This window comes from Strigops habroptila, chromosome 1 (genome assembly GCF_004027225.2).
Source record: "Strigops habroptila isolate Jane chromosome 1, bStrHab1.2.pri, whole genome shotgun sequence".
Classification (NCBI taxonomy): Eukaryota; Metazoa; Chordata; class Aves; order Psittaciformes; family Psittacidae; genus Strigops; species Strigops habroptila.
This window is the reverse complement of record NC_044277.2, coordinates 6858902-6884327: the sequence shown is the minus strand read 5'-3', so window position 1 is coordinate 6884327 and position 25426 is coordinate 6858902. Positions and strand designations below refer to the sequence as shown.

Below are 25426 nucleotides of genomic sequence, written 5' to 3'. Positions count from 1 at the left end.
TGAAAGTACCTTTGTTTCTTCTTCCAGAACCATGAATAGGCTGTCACTCATTTGTGCTGGCAAACGTTCATAGACACCTGTCTACTAAACACTGCCTGCAGACAATATTGCTCACTGATATAGTGGTGGTGAAGCGGTGCTGATGGGCAGATGGCCTGGTTTTCCTGGAAAAAATGCTAAAAACTCTTTGCAAATTCAGTTTCCTGTCAGTTGTTTTGAGGATGCCATTGGCTTCTGCTGTAGAAAGCTTTCCTTCCAATATCTAGAAAGCTGTCAATTCCAAATGTTGGAGATGTGATCTACTAGAGTTGGACAATGCGTTACTTCTCATCCCTACCTAATTGATGCTGCTATTCAGTTTTGTTTTCTGTCATCACTGAAAGGTTCTTAAAGGTTCCCTTTCCTGGTAAAGAGCTTTTTCTTTCATGAGACTTTATTTATTTATGAAATCCTTTACATTGCCAGGATTTGATACACGCTTATTTTGAAAAAACTGTATGTATGATAATGCCTGATTTTAATTTCTCTTGGTCCTTATATCTTCAAAGTATCTTCTCATTAAGTGATTCTCATCTGGGAAAATTGGGCAAGATACCTCAATGGATATTTAGGTATCTTTGGCATATTTGGATAGGAGAGGGATATTAGGATTACCTAGGAATTAGTACAAAGGAAGCATTGTTTCTACTTTTAATGTGTTTAGCTCAGGTTTATTACTGGATGAAACAACATATTGCTGACAGTTCTTTGGATTTCTGTAGTTCATCCTTCTCTGGGGAAAAACACAGTATCATTGTCACTTGGTTTTTATCTTAAACTTGTGTGGCTTGTAGCTGGAGGTAGTGGCTTGTTCAACTTGATATTTAAATCCAGTCCTATTTTGGGAAGAGTGTTACTACAGGGGATACTTAAATAGTGTGGATAATGTGGGAGGAGTAAGAAATGCTTGCTTTTATTTTCTTAATGCATGCTAAACTCCCACAAGTGGAAGATTTATATAGAGGGCATTCAGAGAAGTAAAACAATCATTCTTACCAGCCTTATGTCTAGGGAATTTCTTTCCCATCTGTAATCTATGTAGAACATTGAATTTATTGACCAGAAATAAGTCAGCTACTTCAGTCAGTTGCACAATATTTATTCAGATGTTTTGATTTTTGAGATGCTTTCCCTGAGCTTTCTTGAAGGTTGGTGGCTCACACATCTCAAATCCAAGTATATGGAGACATGAAGCATTTGTGCTATCTCTGCACAAGCTATTGTTAACAAAAAAAGATCTTTCCAAAGCACACTGCCAATAATTAAAAACCCTTTAGTCTTAGATGTGTGTGGCCTCCTAAATGGGAGTAATTTCTATTAATATCATTAAGATTTTGCCATTTCATGGTATACATGTCATATATGCATTTCAGGAGAGTATAATCTTTTATACAGGCTACTACTTTTTCTTTACTGTGCTTATGGTTAATATTACCTTTCTTTTATATCATTTCAGGAGTATGATGATGGCTATGGAACTGCTTATGATGAACAAAGCTATGACTCCTATGATAACAGCTATAGCACTCAAGCACAAAGGTAAGTCTTAATCTGGTGTACATGCATTTGAAATATTTTACAGTTGGAAAGTTAATTTTACTACTTCAATTTCATCTTAAACTGCAAAAATTTTATAAGAGGCTTATTAGAAATAACACTTAGTGATACTTGTCTCTAGTATCACATAAGTCAAGTTACTGAGTGGTCAAAAAGAAACAGAAATGAGAACTTGAATCAGAGTTTTAGTGATGCTAAATCATAAATCATCTGAAACACAGAGCTGATTGCATTCTTTTTGCTGCTTAAACATGGCTGTATTCCAGTATTTTACCTTTACTTGGCTGTAAAAGTACATCCTTTAGTTTGTTTTACTTCTCTGTGGAATTGTCTTTGTGACAAATTTGAATCTTTGTGTTCCTTCTCCCACTTCATTCTCAGCAGTGCTTTTAAGTACTTCTGATGTATTTTCTTCAAATTTTGCTTCCTTCAAAAAAGTCAGTATTTGGAAACTCTGTGAATTACAAGGAAAAGTGTTCCAATTATGGGGAAACCCTTTGTAGTACAAATTACTTGTGTTAGGTGGTAGCTTGAACTTAATGGCAAATATCACATGACACATTATTTAGCAGCTTGGCTGATAATCCCCCCTGTTAGGTCCCTCTAATGTGCATGTCTGGAAAGGGAGCTTTGTGCACCTATTACTGAGTTATAGTTTAACCTCTCTCTTTTTTGCTCAGACCAAGCATTCCTAGTTTGATCAGTAGCAGATTCTGTAATGTCATTGAGAATTTCTTGAAACTTGTATGGCAATAAACTTCAAATGATTGAAAGACGAATGCTGAGAAAATGGTTAAAATGCTCTAGTTCTGCATTACTGCTTTGGTTGTTTGGGACGATTGGAGCTTCAAACCTTGCCCACTCGGAAAAATGATAGTAGGAAAGGGAGATACAGCGATAGGACAAGGGGGAATGGATTCAAACTTAAACAGGGGAAGTTCAGGTTGGAGATAAGGAAGACGTTCTTTACTGTGAGGGTGGTGAGGCACTGGAACAGGTTGCCCGAAGAAGTGGTAAATGCTCCATCCCTGGCAGTGTTCAAGGCCAGGCTGGACAGAGTCCTGGGTGACATGGTCTAGGGTGAGGCATCCCTGCCCATGGCAGGGGGTTGGAATTAGATGATCTTAAGGCCCTTTCCAAACCAAACCATTCTATGATTCCATGGTATTGGTGGATATTGTGATGCTGATAAATAGATACTTAGTGTTTTACCTTATACTAAATATTTGTGACTTTTACAATGTAGCTTTGCCTGTAATAGTACAGAACTATTCACGGCAAGGTTGAGAACAAAGCTGTTTACACCTGACATCTGCTTTGCTGTAGTGTTGATATAAATTTAAATTAAGCCCAGCTTAAATTTTGTTCTATAAATTAGTATTTTCCTATGTACAACAACTTAATGTGAAAAAGCTTAGTGGAATGTTCAAGCGTCATTATTGCTGACAGAATGAAAATACCTTTGTGTCTGGTACTCGGCTCCTACAGAGTCTTGCGAGATACCAAAAATTTATAAAAATATGATTTAAGAAACGAGCAGTGTAGGACCTCCAAAACATGAGGCTCTGTAGAATGTTACACTTAGAGAGCAGCTGTTGGTAATGGATTTTTTTCCAGAAAGAAAATTACCAAAATAGTCCTCAACTTTTATGTTGGCAATTCTGTTCTGTTCTACTGCTTCTAGTGTTGGTAAATGGGTTTATTGCACACAAACATTTGGACTTCATTACAAAGTCATTTGTCTTAGCCAGAACTAAACATTACTTGGATTTGATTTTTTCCATATTAAGGTTTTCACTAAGATTTTCTCCCTTTTGAACTAAAATTAGCAAAAAGCACATCTCTGAAAATTGAAATTGCTCTTGTAAAAGATTAGTACATAAGGATATGTGTAATCTTAGATATAATATGTATACATACTTAGCCATCTGGAAGGAGATACTTCATGAAATTATTGCTTTGTATTTTACCTGTATAATTACCTATATATGTATTGTACCACAATACATATACTGTTAGATTGTGTTGAATTCATGAGCTTCTGAATGATTACTTCATCTCTCCATTTCCCCAATTTTATGAAGTGTTGCATGGTAAAAGAAAACAAGAAATGATTCACTTGTATGTTTCTCATAGGGTATTGACATTGATTTTTCTGGCATAATTTCTGCCTTGGCAAAAAGATTTTTGGGATTGTATTGGCAGGCAGAAAGTAATAACTATAAACAGCCATCTGAGCTACCTAGAACAGCATTTCTATCTTTAATCTGAATATCAAATAGCCCATATTGCAAAATGTCAGTTTGTAACCACTAAGAGATTTATCATTTAGGTGCATTGCAATGCCCTTATTAGGAAGGAAATTAGGGAAAAGTGTATTTTTATAATTTAGCTTTATATCATTCTGGATATTTTGCCCTCATAAGGAATGGAAGGAAAATGCATTTGCACGTAGAGGGCATTCACATGTTTAAAACACATCATTTGTGTGACTAGCATGTGTAAATAACTTTTCTTTTTTCATTTGTAAGTTGAAAGTAGTAATCTTAAGTAATAGCATTTCTAGCTTGTCTTCTGATATTAATTCCTCTAGAAGATTGTTATATTAATGATATTGTCTATTAAAATCTGAGAAGTAGCTAGAAAACTGAAAAGATGGGTTTGCTTGTTAAATTTGCAATAGTTTTTCAGTATGTGAATGCTTTTCCTGCCCCTCATTATATTTGTTTAATGTTCACACATGTGCATTGTGTACAATGTATGTGTGATACAGTGGAGTCACTTGAAATACTCATTTTTGTTTAAAAGTTTTTTGCTGATTTTAATATCCCTCTGTTAAAGATGGAAAATTTCAATAGAATTGGAAATACCTCTAGAAATCTTCTAAATGTCTAAGATGACATTGCATGGCAGCCCATCTTTGCTATCTGTGCACAGTAATACATTCTCCAACTTTGACTGTTCAATACCACACAGCATGACCCTCCTTTAATGTTTAATTTTGACGTATTTAGTGTATTTCCCAGAAACAACCAAATCTGATTCACTAGGATGGGCGATATGTTCAGATATGAAGAATACCAAACTATTTTTGTGCATTAAGGTAGTTGGGACTTTGCATGCCTCTGCAAAAACTACTTCCTTTCTACAACCCAACTGCTTGCTGCTACCAAATAATGTTTATTTAAAAGTTTAATGGTATTTTATTTGATGTTGTGTGACACTATCCTTGCTTGAGCGTGGCAATCTGGTGCTTTAGATAAAACATATCACAGGACTAATAGGGAGAGAAATATCAGAGTGTTCTCCAAGTTCTCATCTATCTTAATGCCTTGTAATCCTATAAAAAATTGTTTTCCTCTAAAACATATTCTTGTCCACAGTTGCTTATGCAACGAAGCCTCAAAGAGAGGATGTCTTTTAACAGAATTATTTTTCATGGACAAAAAGACTTCAAAATATCCCTTGGAGCTGTACTAAGCTTGACTAAACATCTTAACTGATTCTTTTTTAGAAGAGATGTAATTAAATTATGTGTATAGTTTTTTGCAGAGGATTTAGATATTTATACCAGGATAAAGTAGGATGGTTCAACTGGGCTGTTCAGCATTGTTATAAAAACCCAAAACAATCTAAAATGAATTTCACAAAATATCTCAAATTCTAAAAACCAAGGGCTAGCAAACACTTAGGGGAGACCTGATCACCATGTTCCAGTATTTAAATGGTGGCTACAAAGAAGATGGAGACAAGGAGTCACACAGAAAAGACAAGGGGTAATGGGTACAAGTTATTCCTGGGGAGATTCTAGTTTGGACATGGGAAAATTTTTCACAGGGAGAACAATCGGCCATTGGAATAATCTGCATAGAGGAGTGGAGTCCCCAATATTGGACACTGAAGATTCAGCTGGACAAAGTTCTGGGGCATCCAGTCTGGGGCATGCTTTTCCAAGATAGGTTGGACCAGATGATCATTGAGGTCCTTTCTGACCTCAGTTAGAATTCTATGATTCTAAAGCAGTTGAGTTTTACTGTAATAACTGCCAATAGCTATGGTCATTTGTGGTTGATACTCAATGCCTAGCTAAGGAGAGCAGCAAGATTAGGCTGAATGTTGCTGTTATGCATTTCACATGCAGTCAGTAATTTCTTCCCTATACATATGTGGTACTTTAACATGGGCAGTTGTACACCAAAAACTTTTCTGGAATTTTGCAATTCATGGTCTACCCGTAAGTGCAAAAGTCCATCCTTGTGATTCCTGGTGCTGATAACTGCCTATGTCAGATGCATGTAGACTTGTCAGCTTCCCTCACCAGCATGTATGCATCCCTTCACAACATAGCTGATCTTAAAGGACTTGCCCAAGTCTGTCTAGAACTGTAATTCTTTACTTGGATTTATTGCAGGAAGTAGTGGGTGTTTTAATGGCCCGATGTTAATGCTAGATCAATTTTACTATGAAATTCAGAAGGTTGTGGAGGAAGTAGGAGCATTTAGTTGGGTCTTCATTTAAATTTGTAGGTAAGTTTAAACATTTTCAGCATGAAGAAAAAGAGATCTAGTTTGAATCTTTGAAACATGCCTCAAATTGAGCGAAAGTGCTTTTGTCCCTTAGTGGCTCCACACATGATCCACACAAGTGTTTGTGAAGACAATAATACAGCAGAGGGAAATGGATGCTAATAAATCAATTGTCACTGTCAGTTCACTGTTTAATGTTCTCTAGAATACATAAGATTTATCACTGAGGAATTGTAGAATAATGGTAGTGTATGGAAACAAAGTCCACCAGGGAGATGTACTACATCATTCGGATTTAGCGCTGCCATCTGCTTAATAGCATTGAGATGACTACAGAGGTACTTGTGATCAACCATTCACAGCAGTGACAGATGCTGCAGAGAGTTAACATGCCGGAGAATGAGGTTTGTTACTGAAATTCAGATTATGTGACAAGGTTGCTGAGAAAGGGGGCTGGGTTTGTTACCTCTCCAACAGCACTAAAGGTTTACTGTGTGCTTTTAAGTTTACTATCAAAAGAGAATGGCTAATACAGTTACTGTAGTACAAAAAATAAGTGGAGAGCCCCATCTGTCTGCTTCACGGCATTCAGAAGTTTCAGATAACTTCTTTAAGCTTGTCTGTGAGCATTTAAAACTTGGTATTTTTCCTAGGGGGAAAAAAAAGCTTTTGTTTAGCTTTGTCTTTTACATACAACACATCAGCAGTCCTGACTATAAGAAGAATAGTTTGTACAACTACATGCCTGTGTCTGTTTAGGGGCAAGAGTAAGTCCTTCATGTAGTAATGTCATTTTGTGTTTAATTATAATTGTGAAATTGTTTTAGATCTTCAGTCAGGGTGATCTCACCTTTATTCTGTTGCGGAATTTAATCTAAACAGTGATATAAAAGGGGAAAGATAAGGACTCAAGGCGATTGCTGGCTTTGTGTAAAGCTTCCTGCAATGTTTTCTGTTTTCCACATTTGCCTATTAATGCTATAGATTTCTCTTGGCAACCACCACTGTGCCATTGGCTTAAACAGGGTTTCTCAGTTGCTGCTCTTGCATATGTAACTATAATTGCTACCATTTCAAATCATACCAAAACATGATACACTCAAATAACTGCAAGTTGCCCGTAAGCCTCAGAGCCACCTGGTCAAATAGTCTGAGTTGAGGGAATTGGCAAATTCTTTTCAGTATACCTATGTTTATTCAGTGCCTCTAACTCATTCTGTTTATTGCTTAATATGTTGGGGAGTGAGAAGTACATGCTGCAACTTTATTTCAAATCATTTATCTAAAAGCATAAAAAGATAACTACCCATGTAATTCCTAAGTATGTTCAATATACAGTGTTGTGAACACCTTGCAGTGAGGCTGTATTCTTTACTGTTCATTTCAACAGTGACAGAGTCAAGACTTTAAATTTCTTCAAAGTAGGGAAGACTATGCATAAAGTCCCCGTGATTTGCAAGGTTGAGTTTTGGCAGCTTGTGGTACATACATAAGAGTGAAGTAACTGGATATCAGGTTGAAAAGGCAATTAAAACACCTTGAAATCTGCCAATGGCTGTTGTTCAACTGATGCCTAAATAATATAACTAAATCGGTTTGCTAAAATCCTTCAAATCTTTAAATCCCTGGTTTTGTGCTCCCCAGTTTTGACAGAAGTTGATTCCAATCTTCATTTTCCATTAGGAACTCAATTTTTCAGGTGTGTTCTGAAACTCTGCTTAGCAGCCATACAAAAGATGGTGACATTGCTGTTTACAGGAGGAGGATTTTCATAAAGAGCTGAGTGTATGGATTTGATATTGGCTTATGGAGATGATGCTGTTGGTATTTGAAAGTTAATTGCTAACACTTTGTTTGTGATGCTCAGTGTTTTAAATTTACATTGTTAGGTTTGTCAGCAATCATGCATTTCCAGGATGTATAAATATGCATTATATGCAAAACAGTGTCTGTTACTGTAGTTTTTCAAGATGTAATTCTCTCAATTTTACTGCTAGTAGCTGTTTGTTTTTCGTGCTCTGACTTATAAATCAAATCAGTCCACAGCAGTTTGATTCCTGGAGGTAGTGCACATGGCTAGTACTTTGTAATTGTTGTTGCTTATGCACACCTGGTGTGTACGAGCTTATTGAGGTTATAATTCTGTGCCAATAAAGCCTCAAAAACATTAGCATAAACAAGCTAATGTATCTTCGATCCAAAAATCCCTGCTATGTGGTTTCCTGCTTCATTTTAATGCTCATACTATTGGAAGAGATTTTCTGCAGGGTTTTTTTTCAGCTCTAGTTCTTCGGGTTCAGATGGATGTTTTGCCTTTTTACCTGTTGAAATGTGACAAGATAAAATAATGGGTTTAAACTTAAACAGGGGAAGTTTAGGTTAGATATAAGGAAGAAGTTCTTTACTGTGGCGGTAGAGCTCAAGGCAGAGGGTGGAACTAGATGATCTTAAGGTCTTTTCCAACCCTAGCTTTCTATGATTTAAAAGTGCCTCAATAGCATGGATAGTTTTAATTGTGAGCCAAGCTTACAAGTTTAAATTCCTTAATTTTGTTTACAGCAGTCTGGTCTGAAACATCAGTAAACAGGAATAAGACTAAGGCAATTAGAGTGATGGAAAAAACCATGAGTATTGTATCTCATGGTGCACTCAATTTTGGAAAAGACTTGAAGAATCCTCATCACGTTGACATTAGTAGATTATATCCCTTTCAGAAATGCTAGGCTTCCTTTTCGTACTAATTATACTTGGTAAAATGCTTTTTAGATACAAAAAAATCTTGGTTTTCTTCATGGCTTTGCTACTAAATGTAATTATGACTATGCCTAAACGTTTAGGAAACAGTCAACATGTTATGTCAGCTTACTAGCAGTAATTGAAATTTGTGGTTTGCTCTCTAAAACTATCCTGTGGTATTTGGTTTGCTTTCAAGGGTATAAGTCTTGCTTCTTTCCATTGGTAAGGAAATAATCTGTTTAATTGGGCAATGTTAGGAAGAGGAGATGGCTGCAGGAAAATCTTAAAGCTGTTTTACTTGTTTCTCCTCGTTTTTTTTAGTTGAAATACTAAGAGCTGTAAATTTGTACTTCTTTAAGCACAATTTTAGTATCATTCAGGTGATATGAGAAGCTGTTTAGTAACAATCAGAATTTGAGGTTTATCGTGCTGTAATTTTCTGAGAGCTGTATGTCATGCATTTGGAACATATTGGTAGAAGTAGTAGAGCCCACATAATGCCAGGAGACAAGTCTTTGCAGTTAAATGGATTGAATTTGTCCTCAACACAAGAGAAAGAAATCTGCCTTGCTGTACTTGGAGAGGCAAAGCTCAGACCATGCTGATGCAAGGGGCTTTAGGAAAGATCTCAAATGTGGTGGTGCATTGCTTTTAACATCTGACAGATTTTTCTGATTATACAGCCCTGAAAACAATTAAATATAATCTTTCTTTAACCAAATACGTTCTTGGATGGTGCACTTATTATTTTTTTAGTTATGATCAAAAAAACTGGGATGGAATAATATTTTTCCTCTTAAATGCTCCTCAATTTCAGCTGATGAGTAAGGGTATCAACTTTATAGGAAACTGGTGAAAGCTGTGCTGTTCCTTCAATAAATTAGAAAGACAAGAAGGTTGATGTATGTCTTAATAGTGCTTCTAATGACAGAATGGTGATTTACCATCTGTGCAATTTTTGTGGATGATGAGGTATTAGAGGCAGTATTGTTTTGTACTCCAATCTGTGACAAGTAACGTCATCTCAGATCTCTAACAGCATCTTAGGCAGGACTCAAGGGATAACAAAGAATTAAATGGAATAATACCCACAGCTCTTTCCAATATTGCAGTGGATAGCCTAAAGTTTCTTTATCTGATACCTGTCAAACCTTCACTCTTCTCTGCTGCTTCCTCTGTCCTGAGTAGTCTTGTCTGTGTGAAGAAAAACAGGAGAAAACATGTCCTTTTCAGATGTTAACATTGCCTCACATCTCTGTTCTCAATTTAGCAGCTGGAACACATTTGGTGCACCCCTGGATAGTTTAACATTTCCAGTTTAGTTTCCTGATAGCAGTCTAGTTCACTTCCCCAAACCACTTTGCAAACTAGACAAATGTGATGTAGCGTGGCTGGGATTTAGTTCAAAGACCACACCAAAATGCTGATGTTTCTGCAGCCTGAAATTTTTAGGTTTCTGCTGGTGCTTTCTTGGTTTATGTGGCAAAATGCTGACAGTTAGTACTTCTCATGTTTAGGAACGGATTGTTGCTGTATGTTTACGATTCTATTCATAGTTTCAAGGTAAATCTGTATGTCCCTGGTGCTGCTGTTCCTAAGAAGCTTTATTTGTGCTTTGTGCTTCAGCCACCTCTGCTACTTGCTATTTACCTTTCCTGTTTTGAGTGATGGGACATGAGTGGACTGGGGGAAAAAGATTGAATGAGTTCAGACAGCAGTAATGACATTTCAGATAGTAAAACTTTTAGCTCTAAAGAGCTGTGTAGAGTTCTGCTAGAAATATGTAGATAGAGTTCTGTGCTGGGTAGGTAGCACCAGAATGCAGATGCCTCTGAGAGCATTTCACTATTCAGAAGTAAATTTTATTACAATCTATGCCGTAAAAAGTAATAGCTAAATAGTGATAGCTAAGGGAATCCTTGAGAGGGCACTCTGGCCATCTTTTAGGATTATAGGTAATAAATTTACTGTTAGTATTGTCTGTATGAGTACAATGGGGTGTAAGTTAAGGAAGATGGCATCATTTTTCTGTTTTAAAAAGCTTTCACATACAGGTGTCAGTTGCTTTCTGACATCATTGTTTTACAGATTAAGGATGTGAGTGTGTACTAAAGAATCTATCTGCAAGATGAAAGAAAAGATGTGGATCTCCTCTTGATAACCTGCTGTTATGCTATCCTGCTGACCGCTTGCTTACAGAATACAGTGTTCTAGTGGTCCACAGAAGCATTAAGAACATACTTAACTCGGTGTTCAAGACAACTATGGAGTTATAAGAAGCTTCACTACAGTGATTGTTGCCTTGACAATAACATTTGGGACACTCTTCCTTTTCACTGCTGATGGATGCTTTTTGAGAACAGAAGCAGCTGAGCATGAAGATCTGATAGAAAGAGGCTTGTCCTTGTGGGAGAGTTCTCTTCAGAACCGATCACATCAGTCAGGGTCTACCTCTTGCTAGAGATTCTCATTTGTACTTCCTGCTTTGCTGTTCTGTGTGACCAGTGTGTAGAAGGACAAAGGTGATGCCAGTGGAGCTCAAACCTTGGTGTTTGGAGGGGGGTTTTTGTCACTTTCTGAAGCTGCCCTGGCTTCTCTCTAACGAGGTCAGTCCCAAAGTTACTTGTGATGTCCATGTGCAAAAGAAAGCAGATGTTGTTTTCTTTTTTTCCCTACTAATTATTACAAGAAGCTGAGCTGGTTGCAAAGACTGGTTTTTATCACTGAAGACAAAGAAACTTTCAGTTCACTTGGTGCTTAAACCCAGTCATCAGGCTTGTCAGTGCTTCAGTCTGGGCTTTTCCAGTAAAGTCTAAGCTTTCAGAGACCTTTTACTCTCCCCTTTGCAATCAGCCTCGCTGCCATACTACTTTTGTTTCAAACACAGAAATGGCATAATACTGATGCTAAAAGATGCCTGTATCAAATCTAAAGAGCTGTGGCAATTGCATTTATATATTGCACCATACATTTTTACTTCCTTTTTTTGGAAATACAACTGAACACTTGCACTGTGTTTTTGATAATGCTTGTTCTAGGATTGTCCCAAAAATAGCCTAGTGACCTATTCTGATATCTTCATGAGTGTTAGGTTGAAACTCTACCCTTGTTATCTGTCCCAAGAGAATATTCTAACTTCTCTAGAAAGAATAAGCTAATAGTTAATATAGTATAAAAGGTGAGAGTTCTTAAGACTTAACCATCATGTCAAGAGCAGTTACTGCTACTGGTTTGGGTTTTTTTAATAAAGATATGGGTTTTTTTTTCTATTATGGTTTATCAAGATATTTTCAGAAACAATCAGCTTAGCAGGAAAGCCTGAGAAATTCAGGTCATATTTCATAAGACCCTTGAAGGCTTATGTTGAATACCTCTAAATAAAAGTATTTTAAGACACTTCTCACAGCACAGTCCTCTGTGTTACTAGATAAAAAAGCTCCTCTAAGGCTTTACTTTATCCGTGATGCAGTGCTAAAATCTGAGGTTGCTCTTCTCTATCTTAGGCTGTTTCTTGAACAGAGAAGAGATGATTCCCCCTGGTGTTACTTAAACTATGGAAGCCTCACTTCACACTTCTAAATATTGTAGGATTAATGGCCAGCCCTCAGCAATTAGAAGTGACATAGGGAAGTTTATTGTTGTTTGCTAATCCTTCTATATCATCAGGTTGTTCCAGGTTTTTATATTGATGTGAAAAATCCAAGTAGCTTTTACTTTTCCATCTGTCTTCTCTTTTGTCAGCCCAAAGACATTGTGCTGGAATGGGGATTCAAAAGAAGTTAAATATGAGGTGATATAAGCAAGAGCTCTGTGTAAAAAAGATGTGAATTGCAGCTGATACTCCAGTGTTGATTGCACTTGTACTCTTTACTTGATGGTTAGGAAGATGCTTGAAAACTCAGCTGACTATACCATGTAATGCAGTTTTCCATCTACAAAGTAAATACCTAGAGAAGTAAAAATTAAGATGATTGAAGCAAATGGCCTCAAGACATTTCACATAAGAAAACATAGGAATTCAAAGGAGACTCCAGGTTTAGTCTTGCTGAATTAAAAAGGATAGGATCCATGGTATGTTTTTTCCCTTGTTCTGAAAGGAGGGAGGCACATGAGGTAAAGAAGAAAATTAATGTTTTGTTCACCTTTCTATGAGTCAAAATGAAAGGAATAGGAAGGAAAGGGCTTCCCTTGCTGAATAAAGCCATAAAAGGGAGATAGCTTGAATAGTCAGTCAAAATGCTAAGCTGCAAGAGAACCTCTTTAAAACCCCTATAAATGTCAAGGATGCTTTTGACACATTGACATCATGCCTTCTGTCCAGAGGAAGAATTATTTAATATAGCTACTTAATTCCTCACGGCAGAATTGACCTTGGCTATCTCAGTTAATGAGTTCAAATGTACAGTCTGGAAAGAAGCTTGGCATTGCAGGTTCCTTTGACTGGGTTTCCTTTTAGCAGGTAATTGCTTTGGAGAAAAAGTTTTGAGAGCTGTAACTTCATATAAGGTACTAGATCTTTCTGTAGTTCCTCTAAGAGCACAATTATCTTTGGTCTTGGTTGTGAACGCCATGAGCTATTCAGACTCTTACAGGTGAAATGATATTCATGTTTTCTTTTTTACCCAGAACTCCTTACAGCCATGTGCATGTACCCTTTTCTTTGGGTCATAGTCTTTTAAGTTGTCTTATCTGAACTCTTGCATTTGTGTAACATACAGTTGAACTGAGAGTGTTGACATTGTTCATAGAGCACAAATGAAAGCAGTTAAAGTATTGAATTGCACTAGGCAACTTGTCTTCCCACTGTAATGTGGGATTTTTGGACAGATTATTAGTTCTGAAGGGTTTGTTAATAAAGATGGGCCATGAGATGATAGACTTCCAGTATAAGAGCTTTTCTTTTCTGATGCTTATTTGTTTTGCAGTTTGTATGTTGTAAAAAGACTTTGTTGTTGTTCAGTAGCTATTTTCTATGAAATGAAACTCTACAAAAGTCATTCTGACAGGTTTGACAGATACAGGGATAGGGCTCAGCTGCTATAGGCTTCTAAACTTGATGACAGCCTTAAATAAGTGCTGTGTGGAAGGATAGTGAATGTCAGTTTTAAGTTGGTTGTCAGAATAAAGACTTTTATCACTGGCTGCTGCAGGGCAAAATTGTTATTTCTTATGCTTCAGACTTTGACCTTGTTATTCTGGGGTCCCCAGCACATAGGCTGACAAACCACGGATAACATTTAGGTTTATATAGATACTTTTTTGTATGTGCACTTCATAGTGCATTCTGGTTAAGTTTGTTTAGCAAGCCTTATATTAGCAATAATGAATACTCATCCACACTTAGATATATATTTGCACACACATTAGATATACACCAGAAATGTGATAAATGCTCCATCTGTGGCAGTGTTCAAGGCCAGGTTGGACAGAGTCTTGGGTGACATGGTCTAGGGTGAGGTGTCCCTGTCCATGGGCAGGGGATTGGAACTGGATGATCTCAAGATCCTTCCCAACCCAAACCATTCTGTGATTCTGGCCTTGATTATTTTGTGGGATTTAAAACCTTGTAGTTCAAATAAAAGAAACTGAAAGACCAACAACCCAAATGCAACAAATTCTTGCTAATTCATGTTAAGGCTATAAATTGCTGCTTCTCTCAGGATTTTATTTTGTTAGCAATTAATCTAATGCTAGAAACATTTTGTCAATATTAGTAATTACTTGCAAGCGATCATATATTAGCTGTTTCCTTCTTGCTCATAAGGTAATGACTTTGTAGTGTCAATTTAGAGTGTTTTCCAAATATTGTCTGCCCTGAGTCTGGCTGTGGTTAGAAAGAAGAGGAAAGAAACAATTAGACTTGCTTTTGATGTCCTACAAACATGTCTAATAGGCTTTTGTTCTGTCAACTATGTAGAAGACTATACATAGCTATATCTATGTGAAATATGAAAGTATAATGGGAAAGTAGTATGTAATAGGACTTGTTCTTCAGTTTCCATTCAGTGGTCTTAATACAAATATAAATCCTGTTATGAAACTAAAGACTGTTTTAGGCTATGGTTAATGGTATTCATACTTCTGAATCCTAACCCCTAATTCCTGCTTTTAACTCAGTTCCTATTGTTACTTCTTATCTGCCTTTTAAAGTCATAGCATTTACATATATGTACATTTGTCTTGAAGACACTTAAGCAACTTGCTGATCAGAGGTTTATATAGTTGCTATGTCCTTTATTGCATTTCTGTCAGTGAATTCAAAGATGCAAAGGCAAAATACTAGGCAACAGTAGATAATGAAAAGAAGTTTATTTGACAAATTAATTAGTTCGGCACCTACACCTCCTACTCTTCCTTCATTGGAACTTGTAAGATCTTCAACCTTCCCAACTATATAATTTTAAATATAAAATTCCCACATCCACATTTACACTGTGGATCGGGGGCTCAGTAATGGAAAAAAATCCTAATGAAAGTAAATATGGTTTCTTTTCTAATTAATGACCAAACAGGACCTACATTCTCATTGTCACATGGGTGCTTACCCTTTTGTCTTAGGACATGTCTATAATCCTTCAAGTTTTCTTCTTTTCAAAGGTAGAATGTGTAATGATAAGCACTGCTTCTTAAAATGTGACTGCTTTATTTCTTGTTCTGTTTCCTTCCTCTCATACAGTGGAGCAGATTACTATGACTATGGCCATGGACTGAGTGAAGAAACATATGACTCTTACGGTGAGTAGCTTTATAAGCTAAATGACTACAGTAGTACACTCCTGGAAAAATACAATCAGAGAAGTATTTCTGTAAGGCAATCTTCAGCTCTGCAGTGGATAACAGCTGTTCAGGGATCCCTGCATTGCCACAGAGATCCTTGTGTGGTTATTGAGAAAAATACTGCAGGGGATGTCTGTGGTCTCTTAAAACGAACATGGTTGTGTGAAACTAAAATCAAAGACATAGAATCAAAATCTAAATCAAGAATCCTTTCCATGTCATGTTCAATGAGATTTAAGGGAAAAAAACCATGGGGGTGTAGGACCTTCTTTCAGGAGCTGTTTGCAGCTGAAAACAAATGCTTCTAGTGTGGCACAACTGGCCACACTTGCTAATGGTAAGAAACTTAGTACAAGGTTAGGAAACGCTGAAGTTCTCAGTTGAGTCAGGGCCTAATTGAGTGCATTTTAGACTTGTATGGTCTTTTTGTATTAGTTAACTTTCATTCATCAGTCTTGGGAAATCGAGCAGGGAGTCATTATGTAAAGGTTATGGAGGTACTTTAGGTAGCTAATAGACATGAGGGCAGTGGGTTATTCATATGGAGACAAAACAATGTGTAATGAAGCAAAAAACATATGCCAGTGCTAAAGATCACATTTTTTTAAGCTAGAAGTGTGGTAGTGACAGCTTAATTAAAAGAAATCTGTTATGGATTAGAAGCATAAAGCAAGTTGAAAGGCACCTTTGCTTAAGGGATAAATGTTAAATCTCTGGCTAGAGATCAGAGAAATATTATAATCTAGATCACTCAAATCTCAAACATTTGAGGATTGCTAGTAACTAGTGTGAAGGAGTTGTGATTTTGGGGAATGGATGCTTCAGTGATTTTAGAGCTCTACTTAGTTTTCCATGGTGTATTTCTTGACCTCCATTTGAAGTGCTTCCTGCTGGAAACTAAAATGACCTCAACTAAGCTGTGATAAATGCACCTAATACAGAAGTTTGCTTGATGTTGTCTGCTTAATCTAATTATTTTGCTTAAAGGGAAAGTCAGCTCATCAAAAGAGGTCACTTGAAATTTCTCTATCCCCCAGCACTTTCAATTGGTGTTGATAGATATACATATATATAGCCTAAATCTTTATTTCAGCATTAAAAAAACCTCTTTTCCATTATAAGCCTAATATTTCTAAGACTATTTTGTGAATGCAAATTTGATGGGGGGGAAATATATGAAATTGATTAATGTAGATTGTTCCCCATCAGTCTACGTGGGCTGCAGTATTTAAGGTTGAAAATATGGATTTTTTTTTTTTTCATTGCTTTTGCGTTTAAAATTGTTTTTCTATTTATCAAAGCACAGCCACTTGGAATATTAAGTGATGTATTTACTCAAGTTGAGAGGAAGACTATAAATACCTTGAAGAATGATTATGGGTTACAGCCATGGAAGTTGCAAATACAAAGTGTTATATACTTTATCTAACTAGCTGACCTTCAAGTGCATCCTTAAATGCAGAGTTAGATACTAATAATCATGCTTACAGTATATAAAGAACGTTAGGTGCCTTGAGCTAAAAATTCATAAGGCTGCATAGTGAGTAGATAGTTGCCTAGTGCTGGCCAGGAGGAAACACAGATTCCCAGGAAGTACCTAAACTTTTTGTTCTCTGAGAAGCTCAGGTGCCAATTCAGAGAGAAGAATATCAATATTTTTAGGATTTGGATCCCTGAATGGCACCAAAATGAAAGCTGACAAAAAGGTCCTACAGGTAGGACCAATTGCTTGAAAAGGAGCGAGTATTCCCCTTAAACTGTAACCAACACTGCTCTTTACACTTAAACAGTTCCTTACAGTGGTGCTTAAAACCCAGCATATCTTTAATTCTTACCTCTTAGCCAGCTGCCTTTACTGTTAGGCTAGGGTTCTTTTCCTTGCTTAGTACAAGCTTTGCTTTCCGCGTGATGAAGTAGCACAAGAGGTTGCTTCTTATGTACGTTGCTGTTATGAGATTCCTGTGAAACTTGTCTCAGGCACAAGCTTAATTCTTCCATTCTTACACCAAGTTTAAACTTGTTACTTTTACCTCCCAGGCACATGTTCTGACCACGAAGGTACGATACATAACCTAGGCTCTGCAGGCAACCACCTACAGATTTAAAACTAAGTAGTTAGGATGAGACTTCTATGAAGAAATCGTGAAATTGGACCCTTGACTTACGGGATTCTTGTCACCTAATTTCAGCTATCAACTATCCGAGCAAGTTACATTACTGTTCAAAGTACAGGGTTCTTTGAATGCTGACTTTGGTTTATTTATTTTAATGGACTAGAAAGACAAAGTGATGCTTATGTGTTAGAATACAGTACATTTGGATTCCACCCTTAGTTTCTAGATTGCATTGGGTTCACCTGGACACCTCTCTGCTTAGGGCAGGGCAATTCTCCGAAAGTAGATACAGAAATACGTAACACTGTTTTCAGGTGTTTGCTTTTTAATTTTTTTTGTTTGGGGTTTCTTTGGGGTGTGTTTGAGGGGGTTGTAGGTGGTTTGTTTTTGTATTTGTTGGAGTGTTTTTGTTGTTTTAGTGGGTTTGGTGGGTTTTGTGTGTGTGTGTGTGTGTGTGTGTGTGTGTGTGTGTGTGTGTGTGCGTGCCTTTTTCTTCAGGGATGATTTAGTACCCTGGTGTTTACTTGATTAAAGTATACCTAAGTGCTGTTTCATTATACTCCTGTTATGGTCCTGTGTTTTCCCTCTTGTTGTAAATACCTGGCACAGTATGTCTGACTCAAAGACAACACTTTACTACTTTTTGTTAATACTTATTACCACTAAAATGTGATAGGATTATGAAGCAGGAAATACAGCTCAAGCTTGTGAAAAAACTTCTTTCATTGTCAATTCAAACAAGCAATTTCCTTTGCTCTCAATATTTTTGTAATCTGCCTTTGTATTTCTTGCATTTTAGAGGAAGTGTATGCTTACAGTGAGGTTGGATATTGCCCCTAGATTATTGGAAGCTACAGGTGTTTGAAGTGATACTGGAGGCTATTGGACTGCTATCTGAATTAAGCCTAAATTGATACTGATGCCAAGGAACTTAGTTCTTAGAGTAGCTTATTTGCTTGTACATAGTTTATATCCTCCATTCATTTAATCCTAGCATAATTATTTGTAGATCTGCTATTGTAGCTGATATTTCTGTGTTTCTGCAACAAGTAGGTCCAGCTGAAGGCCAGAGCCCTAAATATGTTTGCCATTGGCCTGTCCCACTCCCTGCTGTTGGTGCTGAAAAAGCATTGTGGGATAACTCATGTATGTGTTGTACCCAGATTTTTTGGGCCAAGTGTTAGACTTTGTACACCTCTGTTTCAGTAATAAAATGTCACTATTAAATTCACAAATAAAGAAAAAATAAGTATATCATCTGAGAACACTGGAAAGGGCCTAACTATATTTTCCCTTCTTGTAGGGCAAGAAGAATGGACCAACTCACGACACAAGGCACCTCCTGCAAGGACAACAAAAGGAGTCTACAGAGACCAGCCATATGCCAGATACTGATTGTACTGTCTGATGTTGTGAAATATCCAATCTCCACCAGTCCTGTATACTGTTCAAAGTAATTTTTTCTATGAACAATCCCTTTTTATTAAATCAAAGCGCATAAAAAACCTGAATGGATGGACTGAACCTTAAAATATTTTGTTGAAAGAACAACCTGGACAGAAAGAAATGTAAAACGAGGAACTTTTTGTTATTTCCAAACTGTATTTGAGAAAAAATAGGTGATCAGAAAAATAACCTTTTATTAACTAGTGTTAAACAGAAAAATAGGTTTACTAAATCTGTTAGTCCATTCTTTTAACATAAGCGTAACCTTTTATTTTAAAGGTTTTCAACAGTTTAGTTTTTAGCTTTTCTTTTCAGCCATTTGCTAGATTCTCTCTTTGCAAACATGCGTAAAAAGGGAAGCCAATTACAAATGCAAATAATGTGGTATTTTGTAACTCAAGTCTTGAAATGTTCTGTAGTGTTAAGCAAAGTTTTGCCCTTGCTTGATACTAAATAAACTTTTGAAAGAAAATCAGTGTGTGTGAGATTAATTTTATGCTTTATCTGATAATAAAACTCCATAAATAGTAGTAAACAGGGAGAAATGTTTAACAGCGATCACCATAAAAGGCTCATATTAAACATTGCACCACTTCTTTAAAACAATGGTATAAAACTAAATGTTATCTATATATACTTACAGTAGATATAAATGCTGGTTAAAGTATCCAAATGGTATGGATCTGCTTGAGTGCCACATTAAATCAAAATCTTTTTTTGGTTAAAAATGGTTTAAAATAGCTGAATTTCTTGAAAACTGTGATTAGTTTTTCATCTTGTTGAGCATTTTTTCACTAGTGCAACTTTGGAATTTTTAAGAGCATTTTGGTACGTTAATGACCACCTCGTTCCGTGCTGGAAGCAATAAACACAAAGCTTTTAAAGACTTTCTGACTTGACTAATTGAGGTCGCTTTCGTCAGAGGCAGAGGATGTGTAACCCTTAAAACGGTCTTCATTTGCAAAGGTAAATAAATCAAATCAGATTTTAATCTCACTTAATTTATCTTTAATATAAGCAATAAAAGCAGGGAGGCTACAACTTAGAGAGTTTCCTTTTAGAATGTAGGAAAGACTTCGAGGACCCCTAAATTCTCCTTTTAAAACGTTTAATTTGTATCAGTAATCTAAAAAGCCTTAGCTTAGCTAGTTAAATTTGGTCAAACTATGCCCTATTAAATAACTGTAAAACCTCATAACCAATAGCTTGTAATATATTCTTCTCCCATAAATTTGAGTAACTTAAACATTACAAATGTTATCTAAAGCTTTTTGTTTATTATTAAGTTTCTATTAATTATAGTTTGATTTACATTGTTTTCTTTAGTTTTATTTGAAAGCCTTTGAAATTTAGTAACAATATCTCTTTCTTCTCTTGTCAGGAAACCCACCTCCTTGGACAGCCAAAAGAACAAAAACCTGAATCTTCGGATGCTTTGGTAGGTATTTTCACTCATCTGTGAAATTATCACATGAATAATGGAGCATTTGATCAGGGTCTTAAATCTTTATACCCAAGGCTTTAATTTACATAATCATTACAGGTACTGAGTTGGAGATCAGCAGAAATCATTAGCTCTGTTCAATTCTGGTGTGAAAAACTATCATTAAATAGGACATGAAACTGTCCCGGTGTGTGGATTCTGTCCTCTGGCTGTTTATTGAAAGGTATGCGTAGCTTTGACAACATGTCAACCAAATAAGTATTTCACTGGACAGAGGAAGATAAACGAAAACGAATGTGATTTTATGCTGGTAGTGTTCAAATGGGAATTTAAAACTCTAATCTGGTCAGCAAATACTTCTAATATGGTTTTCCAAAGCTGAAGAAAGCATTTTGTAGAATTACTCTCTAAGTTAAGCATTTCTGCACAAGGAGCAGACTGATTTTTGGCACAGATGGAGAACAAGTCCATTGAGAAACATTAGCTGAAGAACAGCTAGCTCCACATTTTCCAGTGGATTCAATATATAAAGAAATGCTGTAATTGTATTTATGCTCAGACTGTATATGTTTTAAATAGAGCAGAGTTTTTCTTTATTTCCTACTTGGAATGGTCATTCTTCCTGCTAAACTCATGATCTCAGTGCCTTTAGTTGACATGACTTAAAGTTCTATACTTTGAAATACTGCATACGTTGCACTGCCTCTGTATAATACCACAGTAAGTTTGAGACTACTGTTACAGACTAAAGGAGCTTTTTGTCCATCCACAATGGGTTTGTAACAATTTGCTTTAGCATAGGACCCTTTTGAGGTTAGGAGAACTCAGAAAAAGATTTCTGCCCTCTTGGACTCAAATGGCAAAAATTCAATACCAGCTGCTGGAACTGCTGTGGCAAAACTGAGTATATAAATACCTCATGTCTTAAATCACACATGATCTGTTACATTCAGACAAAAGTTTTCATTTACAAAGATGAAGTTTAATATTAACCATATATAATGAAACTTGATGGGTTGAAACTAAAACATCTAGTAGCAAGGATGACTAGTAGACAAGTGAATTGGGTGTGAATTCAACCTTCTGTAATATTTATCCTACTCTAGGGGTTTTATATGCCATCTTAGTGTCTACTATGCAAAGGATGAATATACCAGAATGCATTTGTGGCATTTCTCTGCTACTCTGCTCTGAAATCCTATAAATCCTTAAATTGTTTCAGGTTCCCTTCTGGGGGGAAAACTGTGTCTCTGTCAGGTCATGCAGAGGCTGTTTGAGTGCACCATTGTGTTACAGGGTGCACCAGACTGGATGTTGCAGGTCACAAGAGTAAATTGAAAGAAAATTCCCTTCCTAAGAGCACACTCATCCTATGGCTGAAGTGATTGTTTTGGTCATGTGCCAGGTGTGCATCCCATTGTGCATGTGGTGCTTCCATTAAGTAGCTGTGGCCCACCTTGATGGAAAAGCTTGAGTCCAATTTTGTTCTTTTAATTACTTGCAAGATCCAAATATGATGCATCTAAAAGTCTCTCTATACCAAGCATAATAGTGGTATGAATTTTGAATCCATTAAGTGCCCCATCCCTGGCAGTGTTCAAGGCCAGGTTGGATGGGGCTTGGAGCAACTTGGTCTAGTGGAAGGTGTCCCCGCCCATGGCAGGGGGTTGGAACTGGATGATCTTTAAGGTCTCTTCCAACCCAAATGATTCTATGATCCTATAAGTCTTCCTTCTTCCAATGCTCCACATATATTCTGTTTCTCCTAAGAAAATGTGTTTTAATGACCCATAAAAAGTTGTATCAGTTCTCATGTCCTATACATGTGTGTACAATAAACTACATCAGTTCAAACTACTAGTGTTAGGTATTGTTAGAAACTATGCATTTGCAGTACAAAACTTCTCTTGACAGCGCCTATAATAACATGCACTAGATAGTGTCTGCTATTGCATTTCTGGGTTTTTTGGGGAGTTCTCTGAAATGAAATCCATCAGATGTTGAACAGAATGAAAAATAATAAAAAGTCTCTAAATTTTTATAATATATCAATGTAGAAGGTGACAGATTTCTTTGTGACAAATTAACCTTGAAGTGTTTTACCATTTTAGTAGGGTTTTGTATTCTTACACTGGTCAATTGCTGTATGTAACTGGTTAATGATTATAATTAACCATATCATTAACTTGCCTTTATTGAACTGCTTTATCACATTTGCACTGAATTTCAATGGTAGCTTCTGCAATGGTTTCCATAAATCTACATACATTTATTATACACGTAATTGCCTGATCCCACTGCTTATAATCTGACAGTCTTCAGAGAATCCATAGTTGCTATTCTCAGGATGTGTATACAAATAAATGATGTTTTGTTCTTTTTCAGGAACTTCTGCCATGACAATTACGGACTGCTTAGAGCATTATACCTACCCATATGCCCAGACAATGATGAGATGGGCTATGGAGTATGAAAATCCTGTATTTCTTGTATAAAGCCTTAAAGTGTATAACAGTGTACACTTTGTAAAAGAATTGTATATTTAAACTCCTAATTGTTTAGTGAAAGAATTGTATATTTAAACTCCTAATTGTTTAGTGATGCAGCAGTGTATTATTTGGAGCTCAATAAAGAATTCTCATCCAAGTTCCTGGTACAAAGCAATAATGCAACCTCATGTTCCTTCAGTGACTTTTCTTTAGCCTTACGCAGCAAGTGTAAGAGAGTGTGTGAAGTCTCATGACTAGAATCTAAATGCTTTGGGGAATAGCTTGTCTAATGTATGAACAACGTGGATAAGCTAAAATGAGGATTGATGGTTTATGCTGAAGCTTTTCTTAATAGCTAACTGTAAACAGGTCTACTCAAAACAAGACTCATGGGTAGAAATGATACTCTAACTTCCATTTCCTTCAGAAACTTGTATAACATGAAGGTGTTTTAATCCCTGTCAATTATACTCTGTTGCTTATTCTCTTTCACTTGGTGTTTGATGCATAGAAATGTTTTTTTTTTCTCTAATATACAGTCACAGATTTTCTAGTAGTAGAGTCTTGGATGAGGCTTTTACACCTTGACCAATCTTGTATCTTAACAGTCATGTTCCCTCAGTGCTGCGTTTTATATTGTGATTGTGATAATTTGTAACAAATAAAATTCTAATAATTTAGTTTCTTGTGTTCTTTTTCCTAAATACTGCTTGCAAAGTATGAGTGAACCATTCCTCAGTTAGGTTTTCATGAGACGAGGTTTTTATTCACTAAATCTCAAATTCATCCCAAGAAAAGTATCATTTGGTTCAGTCCTGTTTATTTTGTTCTGAAAATAAGCAATATCACTGAATAGCTTCACACTGAATAGCTTTACACTTTCTCTTCAACACGTATTTATAACTACTACTACCGTACACTGACTATTGAAGATTGCCATTAACCCTGATGCTGCTCAAAGTGTCATGAGTAAGGTATCATTTTTAACAGATGAAACAACTTTTAAATGTGTAAAAAAAAAAAAAAAAAAAAAAAAAAAAGTCTATTTTTAACCTTCAAATATTTAAGGTGATATGTTGGGAAAGATTTTTCCCTGCCATGATCTCTCTCTGTACCACTGCATTTCTGCAATGTTTTCCTTAGTAATTATTTAAATAAGTAAAAGCAAAATCCAAAAAACCTTTGAATAAGCATAAGACGTGGATAATAATCAGACTGACAGGCAGGAACCTCTGGTGTGGAACAGCACTTAACACTTTAAATGCTAGCCAAGTATAAAATTGTGTATAGATACTGTGGGGGGAATTCAGGTAAGCAGAATGCAATTTCATTTGCTGTAATTTGGACCGGATACCAGGATTACCAACACAAGCTCATTTGAGGAGTGCTGTGAACTATTTAAGGAGTGAAGTATTAAGACTTCCACTCTGGAGTAATGAACAACAGAGGTTCTTAATACTAAAGTATTTTGCTAGTATGACTTACATTTTATAGTCACATTGAAATATCTAGGAAATCTGGTACTTCTGGGATCTTGTCTGGTTACTGAGTGGCCTAACACAGGAAGTGTTAGGGTCCAGTCAAAGCGGGTTGACTGCAGACTATCCACATATTTCTCTGTCAAGTACTTTGTTTATTTCACTAAAAGCTTTTAAGGATTGACTGTTCCTGTGCTTTGAAGCCAGGATTTCATTTCTGCTGGGTTTTATTGTCATAAGATAAGAGATTTTTATATTTCTTGTGACTGTTTTGAGTGAAATCTGAGTCTCGGAATAACTTGGTCATTCAGCTCAAGAGACCAAGTATATACGCGCATCCTGCCTGTGCTGTCATTGATGACTTCAACCTACACTGTGGGTGTAGTGCTGATGCTCTGTTGTGTGATACCAGTTCTACATTACATTGCCTTACTTACAGGTTTTGAGCAACGACGTGAGCCTGCTGCTTCAAAAGATCTTTTCTGGGCTATATCACAGTCTTTCCCATACTGTTTATCATGCTGTGGGGATGTCTCCACATTTAGGTACACAATAAATATATGAAGTAATATTCTATGACTGTATGAATTAAAACTTGGTCATACATCTTTCTAAATGATGTTGCAGAGCACACTTTTCAGGTTGGAACTTCTGGGCAAAGGAACTGAAAATCTAAAGATCAAAATACAAAGTTAAACTATATATATGTGTGTGTATATATATATATGATTGGTAATGGGATCAAATCTGCTCTTGAGTGGTTCTGCTTTGACTTCTCCACATAGGACTTTGCAGTCTTTTTAAACTATCTTAGTATTAT

At 36.4% G+C, this 25426-nt stretch overlaps 1 protein-coding gene across 7 annotated transcripts in view; it reads left to right on the top strand.

Annotated features, from left to right (window-relative positions):
* KHDRBS3 (KH RNA binding domain containing, signal transduction associated 3) overlaps nt 1-23808 on the top strand; it is an 85808-nt gene extending 62000 nt beyond the window's left edge. For 3 of the 7 annotated variants that reach the window (XM_030490536.1, XM_030490526.1, XM_030490511.1), the window contains 3 exons: nt 1496-1578; nt 15535-15593; nt 19053-19667. In XM_030490536.1, coding sequence (XP_030346396.1) covers nt 1496-1578; nt 15535-15593; nt 19053-19144 — 234 coding nt within the window. In that variant the 3' untranslated portion in view covers nt 19145-19667. Of the gene's footprint in view, nt 1-1495; nt 1579-15534; nt 15594-19052; nt 19668-20576; nt 20634-23024 lie in introns of those variants that run through there. The other 4 variants (XR_003992007.1, XR_003991998.1, XR_003992004.1 and 1 more) reach the window with 2 other exon arrangements.
* The last annotated feature ends 1618 nt before the right edge of the window (nt 23809-25426 follow it).